Source organism: Manis javanica, chromosome 5 (assembly GCF_040802235.1).
Source record: "Manis javanica isolate MJ-LG chromosome 5, MJ_LKY, whole genome shotgun sequence".
Lineage (NCBI taxonomy): Eukaryota > Metazoa > Chordata > Mammalia > Pholidota > Manidae > Manis > Manis javanica.
Window position 1 is genome coordinate 30,545,819 of NC_133160.1, and position 12,196 is coordinate 30,558,014.

Consider the following 12,196-nt stretch of genomic DNA (forward strand, 5'->3'; position numbering starts at 1 on the left):
CTAGTGGCCGCTCAGCACTCATCTTAAGGACCCCCAAATCATTCAAAGTAGGACACTGCGTGCAACATGAACAACCGTGATGGTCACCCCTCCTGGCACCTGCCTGCTTATCTCCTTCTGGTAAGTTCCTACAACAGGAAAGGATCTGTCGACCAGTAAATACCTTATTCAAAAGCTTCTGACACAGACTGCCAAGTACATACATAAACGTTGGGCCAAGTTCCAATCCCACTCAGAAACCAAAAATGCCCATTTGCTACTACTACAATACAGTCTTAAACTTTTAAATTCCTACCCATTTCAAACCTCTTTATACACAAGGTATGTTTTTCTTAATTGTCTGTCAACAAGCACATGTTTTAAACATGCATGAGTATCAACTGGGGAGTAGCTTAATAGACTATTTCAAATAATTTAACATCACACAACTTTACAAAGAATAAACTAAATATAAAAACACTGTCTTGGAAAAGTAAGCCTGATCAGTTGTTGGGGTGAAAAACAAATTATAAAATAATATAATGCTACAGCTGTATATGCTCATATGTTTGTACTTTTGTTAAACAATATAAAAATATGGAAGGATAAACACTAGCTTTACTAGTTAATCATTAGATTTATTTTGAGAGATGGTGGTGGGTGGGAGGGGCTGTTTACTTTAGATTTCCCTGTTCCATTACTGTTAAACTTGAAATGACTATAATTTCAGTGTATTTGGGGGTATAGATAAAATGAGATTTCCCTTGAGTGTTTGGTGATGGGGTGGGGTGGGGAGTCATTACATTATTCTCTTTACTTTTGAATAGGCTTGAAATCATCCATAAGAGAAGTAAACAAAAAACAAGTTTTGTCAAGAAAAACATACTTCCCGAACAGGACCTATATACACATGGTGTAAGAAATGTCACCAGTTATCCTCCCTTGAGAATCTGTCTCTGATGCCACCTCCACTAGCTGACTTAGGATCCCCTCTCTTGTACAATCTGATCTCCCACAGCTAACAGAATCCAGGTGAATATGTGTTTTGACAACTGGGGAGGGCAACCCTTTTTACACACTAATTGGCTATTTGTATTTCCTTTTTGTTTTTCTTAAATGGTTCCTCTAGAACATTCTCTCCTTTAAATTAATTAGTGAAACTCTGAATTGGGAACATTTGCCTTTCTTGTGGAGTTTGTTGTAAATATTTTCTGAGATTCATTTACAACATATGAGTTTTAAATGCATCAGTAGTAAAACCTATCTAATCTTTCTCTTCTCAATATCTGCTTTTATGGAAGACATTCCCTGTCTTATGATTAAATATTTATGTAAGTTTTCTCTAGCACTTTTATGATTTTATTTTCTATATGTAAATCTTTAATACAACTGAAATGTAATTTGATATAAACTAGGAATCAAAATTTTTTCCAAATAATTATCTCATTTGTTCTACACAGTTCTTCCATTCCCCACTGATTTCAAATATGACTGCCATCATACATTAAATATTAATTTTTTTCTTGGCTATGTTTCTATCTCTCCTATTCTGTTCTACCAACATGTATCTGGTCCCAGGACCACAGTATGGTTATTAAGCTCTGAAACATATTTTGGTTCTTGTAAAGGCAAGTCACCATTCCCTTCTCCATGACATTTCCAATATCGATCCACATTATTTCATTTTCTTGTCTTATGCAATGGTTAGCACATCCAGAACTTTAAATGATACTGGTGATAATAAACATGTTTATCCTAGCCTCTGATTTCAACAGGCAGGATTGATTTAAGCCTTTCACCATTAAAGTTTGAAACATTTACAAATCTTACTCATGAAAAATACTTCTATTCTCACCACTGCTAACAGTAGGCAATAGGAATATAAGTTGAATTTGACTGAATTTGATTTTTCAAAATTGCCACCATGGTTTTCATTAATTAAATCTACCAGGAACCCATAATGGATTTTTAATAATTTTTAAATATCTGATCATCCTTGAGTCTCTGAAATGACACATAATGTGTTGTTCTTTTATTATCTGTAGTAGCATTTTCCCAAACCATGTTCCAAGGAACATTATTTAACATATGATATGTCACTAGATGTAACACTAAAAACATAGACTGTGTTCAGAGCTAGATCCTAAAGCCTTGGCATTTAAAAAGAAAATCACAAGGAGCCTTGGGTAGAGAAAGATGTTGAGCTTAAGCATGTTACTCCTTGAACATATCTGCACTCGGCTCCAGGTTTTACGCCCTACAAAGGAAGCCGCTGGTATACGCTCTCCTTTTTGTATTAGCTCTGCCAAGATTTGCCATAAAGATAAAATTGACCGGGAAGTTTACCTTCTTTCTCAAAGCTGCTGAAGAGTTTAAATAGTGCAGGAATTCTCTCTTCTTTGAAGATTTAATAGGCTTAATGTCTAACCAGTGGAGTTCAGAACTTCTTTTACGGATAAAAGCCCTTGAACAATATTCTTCACTTCTCCCGTGGTCCTGGGTGTCCTCAAGCCTCCCGCTTCTCCCGTCACTTATTCACAACGTGCTTACCGAACACCTGCTCTGTGACAGATTGTGAGCCAGGTGCTGGGGGCAACCAGCACAGAGCTGACACCCTGCCCTCACAAAGCTGACATCCCACAGTACAAAAGAGCTCCTGGAAACTAAAAAACACAAGAGCAGAAGTGTAAAGTTCGACAGAAGGATTCACAGATAGAGCTGAGGAAAATTCCCATTAATACAAAAAAAAGATGAAGAGATGAAAAACAGGAGAGCAAGCAGAGGCAGTGTTCGGGAGGTCCAGCATTTTAAAAATTACAGCAAGAGACGAGCAGGGATTGAGTGGAGGAAGTCATGCATGAAATAATTCAAGATTGCTCCCCATCCACTGAAAACACCTGAGACTCCAGAGAGAAAAGTGCCTGATGGCCCAGCCCGAGATGTAAACAGACTGCCAAGGGACAGGGGGTGAGGTTTCAGACACAGCAGCAAGAAGACCTACAAGCTTCCAGAATTCTAGCATGTGTTTAACTGGAGTTTCAAAAGGAGGAGACAGAAGAGGAGGCCTTGAAGAGATCAAGGGCCAGCATTTCACAGGACTGAGAACAGGCAGGAAGGGAACAGGAGAGGTGCTGGAGACTACTGCAGAGCCATGGCCATCAATGAGTCTTGTCAAGGGTGGTGGCCATGAAGACCCGAGGACAGACCCAGGATGCGTTCTGGAGGCAGGGCAGAATGATGGGTTGTACATGCAGAACGAAGGACAGCAAAGAATCAAGGACGACCCCAAGGTTTGCGAGTGAAGCAGCCGGGTATGTGGGTATGTGGTTACACAGCTGACTGACGTGAGCACAGAAGGAGAAGTAGCTGTGAAATAGGTTTGCAGGGCAAGGTGGGAATCAGGTTTGTCGCTTTCTCCCTTTAAAGTTTGAAATGTCTTGTATAACAGCCAATGGAATGTGCAGACAGGGGCTGGACCCTACAGGCAGATGTGGATGGAGGTCGCCAGCATGACAGGTGTCAGCTGGTGCCATGGACTGGATGGGACCTGCCAGGGAGAAGCATGTGGAGAGGAGGTTGTCCAAGATGGGGAGCCCCAACACTCAGAGGTCAGGTGAGGAGAAATCTGCTTGGGTTTTATGCTCTTCTAGAAAACCACTCATTTTATTAATTTGTGTGTGTGTGTGTTTTTTTTTCATTTGAGAGCAAGGAGCATAGATTGGCCTCATTCTCCCTGGACCTATGGTTTTATCCTGTGTATGTGCACACACTCTCTGCTTATCTTAATCAGCCTTGCTGGAAGTTCATCTACATGTTATTTTTCTAAGGAATAGCTTTTGGATTTATTACTTCTATTTGTTTCATATTTTTTAAATCTGTATTATTCTTTCCCTGCTTTCACTAGGCTCACTTTTTATCCTGTTTTGCTAATGTGTAGAGATAAGCTCTTCATGTACTTGTAGTTAAGGTTATTTTTCTCAAGAACAACTCTGTTCTGTGCGAGCACTGCTGTTATTGTCATCATCTTCTAATTATCAGCAATTGTGAATTTTCAATTTCCTCTGACGATGAGTTATTTATAACAGTATTTTTCTAGCTTCGTAGCTTGGAGGTTTTGTTTATCCTTTGGATATTGGTTTCTAATTTTACTCTATGATGGTAAATACAATTTCTCTTTCTTGGAACTTACTGCATTTCACTGAATGAACAATTTTACATGCATTTTACACACCTATCCTGGTGGGGAGCACATGAACCAACCTTCAGTGAAATGGGAAAATTAAGAGCAATCTTGGGTATTTGCACATATCTTAATTTGTAAACCATGTTCTGACACAGACAGGCAGGATTAAGTTGATGGTTAAGTCCTGGCCAGGATGGTTTTGCAAACCTCCCTAGCCACTTCCTTGTTATGTGAGTCTGGGCAATAACTGCGTCTGTGTGCCTTGGCTTCTCTAGCTGTTAAATGGGGATAACATTGGTACCCACCCTGATGTATAATGTTTACAACAAGTGTTCTGTGAAGCAGTGAGGCATATGCTCAGCAAGAGCTGCCCATCACTGAATCATTACCAAGTATGTCACAAAGCAAAACAAGAACAATTAGAAGTCCCCTCGTGTTCTTACTTAGTGTGGTTTAGAAATTTTACTGGTCACAAAATTCCAGTCTTTGAACCATTTTCCTATGATATGATCAACTCTCTATATATTCTACAAGTGCACAAAAAGAATATGGTTCTGTTTGTGGAATACAGAATTCTGTGGCTCTAATAATCAATCTTGTAATAAATATTACCAAAGTCTTGGATGTCTTTACCGGTATAGCATTACTTAAAGGGGTAAGTGACATCTTTAATGGACTGGAATGTCTGTGCAGAAAGACCAGCACTGACTAGCAGGGCTCAGGCGGGAACCGTGGCCTCCCCCACAGAGTGGAGGCTTCTGCTGGCCTGCGGAGCCATCTCCTTCAGTGCCAACACACCCCCTGCCTGCTTTGTCTCCTGCCAATGGGGAAGTATTTCTGAGTCTCATCTAAAGGACCTGGCCTCTCAATGTTGCAGCTCATGCACGGGAGACTCAGCATGACCTCAAAAGTCAAGAGCTAATGGCACCACCCTCCTATCCCCTTTCCCAAAGCCTGAAACCTTACACCCCATCCCTCCATACATCAGTCTCAAACCTGTCTCTCCAATACCGTAACTGCATGTCACTTCCCAACCTCTGGGTCTAAAAAACCTTTCAGTAATTTCCCTGGCACAAAGCAAACAAAGTTCAAACTATTTGACTATTATTAAAAAAAAAAAAAAACTCATAGTCTGGGTAAATGTTCAAAACATTCCCAGAAGCTGTCCCTCCGTGGTAGGAAGAGGGGTGCAGGGTTTCCTATCCCTTCCTGAGCAGCCTCAGAATACTTACAGCATGGCGATGCCCCAGTGCTTCCCTGCTCGCTCTCCTGCTGCCTGGAAACCAGACAGGCCAATGAGGGCCACTGTGGGTGTGATGGTCAGGGGCCCAATGTATTTCAGCAGTGCTCCGGGCAGGCCTAGGAGGCCAATGACCACTTCTATCAGCGAGGACATGATGATGGCTCCCTGGATCTGGAACAAGAGAGGGCACAGACATGAGAGTAAGCTGCATATACATCACTAACTCCAAATGTGACCTGCAACCACAACTGGTAATTCTGCAAGGCTTCAAGTTATTATATACAAGCCATGATGCAGCAGAATTCTCAGAGACCCCCAAAGAAATCAGTGGGTGGACTGGGGTCTGGCAAACCCAAGTACGACATGACTGATGGAACAGTATTATAGCAATGGGCACTGAGCCCAAAGCCAACCTGTCTTTTCCACTGATAAATGAGACAGACACAATTTATAGTTCCATTTAAGACATGTGGCATTCAAAATCAACCTCAGAGAACACTGCATTTCAAAGACTCTTGACTTTAAAAAGGGAGCCCTTGGAAGACATCCAAAAGGCACTATTACTGACACAAATTCTAAAGGAACATGCCTGTTGTGTGGAAAAGCAGTATGTGCCAATTCAAACTAATGGTGAACAGCCCTTACGGGTTTGTGAGGATCTGTATAAACCTCCAACTGTTCCTCCTGTCTGAGGACCCGTATGCCGTCCTGTGTCAGCACACTGGGGAAGACAAGCGTCTAGTCCCTTCTGCAGACACAGGCAAACCCTGAGGCCCGAACGAACAGTTCTGCTGTATGTCAACAGCCTGTGCGGCTCCTTCCAGGGGAGCTGCAGCCATGGGCTGGCCACGCTGGAGGGTGGAAATGGGCAGGTCCTTGGGGGACCAGCAGGAGGAGTGCAGAAATGGTGGCCGAGAAACCACTGGCTGCACAAAGCATTTGCTTGCTTTGTTTTATTTTATTTTTATTTTATAGTGGTGTCTTCTACATTTAGTTCAGCAACAAAAATATACGTGTCAGTAGTTAAAAAGAAAAGGAGGGCTTGATACAAGCAACTGCCATTTCTTGAGCACAACGAACACTGGAGCTGAGAGAAAACAAAGAAGCCGCAGGCAGACAGTGCTCATCACTCACCTCGCGGATCCGGGGGTACCAGATGTGTTCTGTACATAGCAGTTCTGCTGTTCCATTGGCAACTGAAACATCTTGAAAACAAAAACAAAGACAAAATTTTTCTTGGAGTGACACTGATGTTCACAGGACATACTCATTTTACTCTTTTTAGAATTTCCTCCCTGTTTTAAGTATATCTGGATAAATACCCATCCCTAGAATTCGAGTTACAACAGTACGGCTTACCATACTGAAAGGTGCATTTCCCCAATCCTAATTTAACCAAATTTATTCATCGACTGAGAGCTCCCAGCTTGTCAAAAAGCTGACTGAACTAGTGGTAACACATTGCTGGTGCCAGCCTCAAACAAAGACCAACCTTTGCAAGCAGCTAATTGAAATGCCCAATAGCAAGGTTGCCTGACTATGGGTTTTTAAAACGTAGATAAAACAGAGGAGGGCCTTTTCCAGTTCCTAAATTAAATCAGTGGCCATAAAGTAACTCCTAGGAGCAAGGAAGGAAATGAAGGCTGGAAAACTTTGCTCCTAGAATCTAAAAATGTAGTAGTATTTTGAGATTACAACAGGTCTATCTGATTTTCTCAAATCCTCTATCTGATCATTTCCTGACCTTATTGGGTTATTTAAGGATCTTTGCAATCACTACAGGGCAGGGAAGGGGGGAATGAAAGTCATCTGCAGAAAACCAAAGCAGCCAGATCCTTAAAAAGCAGAGATGTTTCAGAGAATGGATGCTGATGCAGCAGAGGCACATAAAATCCACTGGAAGAAAGAGGCAAAAAAATAACACAAATATTTTTCTATTCCATTCTGTATTTATCAATTTCATGAGCATAGAGAAATGAGGTCCTTTCTGGTTCTTAACTTGCTCTGGGGTTAGGGATGAACAAGTGGATAGAGAGAGAGAGACAGAAACACGACCCACAGATTGGAGTATTCTAAACTGTTTGTTGGTTTGTGTGTTCCGTGCCTGATTCCAGAAAGGATTTAACTCTGCTGAGGGCAGCACATCCAGGCCTCCCTCTTATCACCTGTGTTAAAGGACCCCAATGACATATGTGGAAATAACTGCAATTACCTGTGGTGTTACATTTCCATTTATCTAAAGACAGGATGGCTCGAGCAGGGGCCAGAAATGCAAAAGCACTGGCCTGAAACAGGGGTAACCTAAAAGAAACGAGACCAAAACCATGATCACAGCATCAGGAACTACCGAGGTAGTTCACTATTTGACAGCTTAACAGTCTTTTCCACAGACAAACAGCACATGAGTAAACGCAGGTACACGTGGAGGAAGACCCGGTCTGCAAGACCTCCTCTGCCACACAGCCAGGGCCCCTGGCTTCTCTGTCCTCCCCTCCTGCTACTCTCCCTACCCCAGACAGCCCCAGGGTGGGCCCTGGGGGAGCCCTGAGGTCAGCGCCAGCACCCCAATACCAGCCCCTGCCATCGCCACCTTTCCCCTTGGGGATGGGGGATGGGAGTACTTGGACGTCTCTCTTTCCTGCTGTGCTGTGCACTCCTTGTTAAACATGAGTGCACATCTTCTATTTTACCACCTTTCTCCTCCTTTACAAATTATCGGTTAGCACAGGAAAAAAATCTATCTCCCCAGTTGTTCCCTTTTGTAATTCAAAAACTGCCCTAACTCATAGAGGATAAGCATTAAAATGTTAGAGATCTAGATCTACTGAGGAAAAGGAAAGCTGTAAATTACAACTCAACAGTAAATACAGTGCTTAATCACAAAAAATATTCAGTGTTCTAAACCTTATTTTAGAAGGACCCAGAAAACTTACAGACTCTGTTAAATTTCCTCCCTACATCCTCAAACTAAATGCAGAGATCCTCAAATGCTATCATTCAATTATGTTTTTGCTGCTTTGTAATGACTTTATGAATACTTTAACTATTCAAATTCAAAAGACTTCTGCCATTTTTTGTTGGGAATGTACAGCACTTCAGCTACAGTTGAATTAGGGTAGCTTTGTGGGCTAACATAAGAACTTGACTGCTGTTTTTAACATTACTTTCAGAATAAAATATAAACTTGCTCCTTTTATTTGTAGGGCTGGAAATTCCTGAACATCTAGGTATTTCTTAAATACCCACAAGCAGCCTTCCATCAGTCTCCTGGCCAGCAGGCCAGAAACCCAGCACATGCCTCTCTGAGCTACCTGAGGCACAACCTGCCCTGACCAGAACAGGAAGTGGACTGAGCAACAGTGACTCTGGATGAAGAACAAGCAGCCCCTTTACAAATCCAGAGCCAGCGCACATAATTCTGACACAGACAAGGGCCAGGATTTTGTTCTCCTGGCCATTTTAATCATGCAGTGAAATGAACTGAGAGAAGGCACGGTGCTGGCTTTAAGACCCAGAGGCTGCACGGTACAGACCAGTAGCACTGTGGTGGCCACTCACACAGGCATGCCCTCCACTATAATTACCTAGCAAAGGGGCCCAAAGCCTACCTAGTACCTAAAAAGAAGGGAAGGTCATCTGAAGTGGCAATGTCTATCAAAAGGAATACACTGTTTTGATGTACAAAAATTCCTCAAGAACAATTTTTCAGAAATGCACTCAAAGGGTAAAGGGAGGTCAGCAAGTAAACAGGAATTGATGTTTTCTCAAATGGTCCAAATGGCATCTGTCTTACTATTGTTTCAGATTTCAAGCAATGCATCTCAGGGCGATGTAAGAAGGACTACATTCAGAACACCTGTCCTTGGGAATACTGCAGTCAACATTGCACTGGTGACTCACTGGCTATGGGAAAATGAAGAAGTGGCCCTGGGTCTCACTCCTGGTGACATGAACTATTCCTGACTTCAGTCTGAACCTGACCATCATTCCCTGGCACCTTTCAAGACAAGCATTTTATGGCTTCACCATAACCAAAGGCCCCAGCCACACTGCTACAAAGCAGCTCATTCACTGCCAGGCAACCAGAACCCTGGGTTCTTTTCAAAGTAGGTGGTAACAGAAAATTTCCCCCGAGGCTGCCCAAGGCAGTGTGTCCCAGGAGGATCTGGCGCCACATGCGAGCTTATGTGTTCACTGTTCCACCATGTACGCTGCCTGCCACAAGCAGCGCTGGCAGAACAGACAGCCGCTTTGCACTCAGCACTAGTATGTACCTGGGCAGGTAAGTGTGCTCTCCATGATTGGCAGCACAAATCAGTGGCTAGACTGAAATATTCTTAGGGAAATGCAACAAAAGCACATTACTTCATTGAACAGGGACATCCCTAAATAAAAAACCAACTTTGCAATGAAAAGACTGAGGATGATCAAGCTCTTGATATTCTCCACTGACACAGCAGCTTTTCCAGGCCCTTCCTGAGCATGAAGCTGGTCGGTCCCAAGGCTCTTCCCTATGCATTCAATCCACATGATCAGCTAAACCTCAGGTCTTTCAGCAACCACGCAGGTAAGACTTTCCTATTTTGTACTGATGACTGGACAGGAACAAAATTAAACCACCTTTCTTCACAGGATAGTAAAGTGGTCAAATCTGGCAAGCTCCCTGTTTTTGTGAGTGAGCTCTTTCTGGGACACAGCCACCCTCACTTACCAGTTGTCTGGCTTTTGCACTATGATGGTGGGATCGAGTAGTTACAACAGAGCTTGAAACACTTACTGCTTATTTATTAACAGAAAACATTTGCCACCTTTGTCTATAGGGAAAAGTGTATCTTAAATAAAGGAAGAGGTGGTAGGTTTTTGCAAATTAAGTTTTTATCATCACTAGATGTCAGTGAAGAAAAATCTGAGCAGACAGGCCTTTGTCATGACACATTCCCATGTCAAGCTCTAGCCCCAGGACAGTAAAGGAAACTAACCAGCCCAAACAAGCCTTACTTTCTCCAAGGCCCTCATGGGAGCACCCTATTTCCCCCTCAGTGCCCAGGTGACCTGAGCTCAGCTCCCAACCTCATCCTCACCAGCCCCCCCACACATCTGCACCTCACCTGGTCTGGGTTCTTGCCCGTGAGCCTTTGTCCAGCTCTTCTGTCAACTCATTTCTAATGTTCAATTTTTATTCATCATTCAAGGCACAAAGAAAATACTACCTCCTCCAGGAAATAGTCTAGAATCTCCTTATTAGATTTCTAATGTGTTTCCCTACACTCTGAACATCATTTCTGCAAGTTACCTACTAAGTCACCAGGAAGCTGCTTCGTGATTCCCGGGGTGTGCAGGTTAAAAATGGTGAAGCTGGGGCACCAGGCACCACAAAGGCTGACAAGCCCAGGGCCAGAAGAAGGGATTTACTATTTCGGTCACTTGCTAAACATTTCTTGGTGGTCGGCTTGACACAGGCACAATTATAAGCGATTTGACAGTGGCGGTTAAAAAAAAAACTATCCCTAAGATCTTGAGAGGTTTCTGTCAAGGTCTCTGTTGCGTTGAAGGGACATTAACCATGGCCACATATGAAGGGTGGTGATAGGGCGGTGGAGGATGCCTGCGAATCTGTGGGAGCTATCACTCAATCTGAAGAACAAGCACTTCACCACACATCCAAGGGGTACGAGGAGGCCAGGCAGAGAGAAGAGCAGATGCAAAACAAGAGCCACCGGACAGGCCCAGGGTCCTCGGAGAACTGCAGACTCTTTGCTGAGGATGGGGTTGATGTGGTGAAGGTCCGAGGGGAGCAGAAGGGCCTGAGCACAGAACTACACCCAGGAGGCCCTTCGACAGGTTGTGGCATAGCTCCACTGTGGCCCCTGCCCCGCTGACCCCTCCTGTGGCCATGTGTGCTGGATGACCTGCCAGCTCAGGCAGGGTCTCATCTATCAGCTCCCTTCATAGCACCCAAGAGATCTGCACTGATGGCTCCCCTTCTACCCCCTGCACCACCAGCATCAAAGGATAGCAGGACCTGGGCCCCCCTCATCCATCACTATATCCCCAGCACTGACTTCCACTTCATGAATGAATGACCTGAGGCACTGTTTGCAAATATTCTTTGAGAGGAATTTTACAGACTAGGAATACGAGGTTAAGTCTTTTTGTCATGGTGATTTTAACTGCAAGTTTAGGACAGGCCTTTTTTTTTTTTTTTTTTTAATTAAAAGCACTGGAAAGAGAGAGTTTAGGGTCAAAATGTGTGTGGCTTTTCAAGATAAAAACAGACAACACTCCCAAGCCCTGGGGGCTATCAGTCCTCCTTAGTGTCATCAGAGGAAAGGCCTTAAAAAGTTTAAAAGGCTATGGGCCCTGAAGGTATGAAGGTATGAAATGTATCTACCCTGAACTAAACCATTTAATGAAAATGAATAAAACCAAAACACAATTTTTGACACTGAGAGCTGACTCTATGCCTGACTTCCCCCATCTACGCAAAAAAAACAAGTTGGTACAAAACCTTCTATTGCCAAATAAATATTTACTTGAATCTAAACTACAGCACAATTTTAAAGCAATAAACCCAAAGAAACGTGAAGCATGTTTGGCTTTGAGGAGCTATAGTTCCAATACTGAATCTGGCATCAAGAGCACGTCCTCTACATGCCTTTAAGAAAAGCAAAACACTACAAGTCAAAGAAAACTCTTTCAATTGGTAACATTTGTCTATTATTTACTGTATGTACATCAGCTGAACTACTGGAAAGCAGCTTAGAGATATGGTGCACTTCACCCAAACACTT

The 12,196-nt window shown here is 43.0% G+C and overlaps 1 protein-coding gene across 6 annotated transcripts in view; it reads right to left on the reverse strand.

The window, feature by feature from the left end:
• SLC23A2 (solute carrier family 23 member 2) overlaps positions 1-12,196 on the reverse strand; it is a 143,141-nt gene that overhangs the window by 29,690 nt on the left and 101,255 nt on the right. For all 6 annotated transcript variants that reach the window (XM_037017375.2, XM_037017374.2, XM_037017380.2 and 3 more), the window contains 3 exons: positions 7,618-7,706; positions 6,540-6,610; positions 5,395-5,576 (listed from right to left, as the gene is read on the reverse strand). In XM_037017375.2, coding sequence (XP_036873270.1) covers positions 5,395-5,576; positions 6,540-6,610; positions 7,618-7,706 — 342 coding nt within the window. The remainder of the gene's footprint in view (positions 1-5,394; positions 5,577-6,539; positions 6,611-7,617; positions 7,707-12,196) is intronic.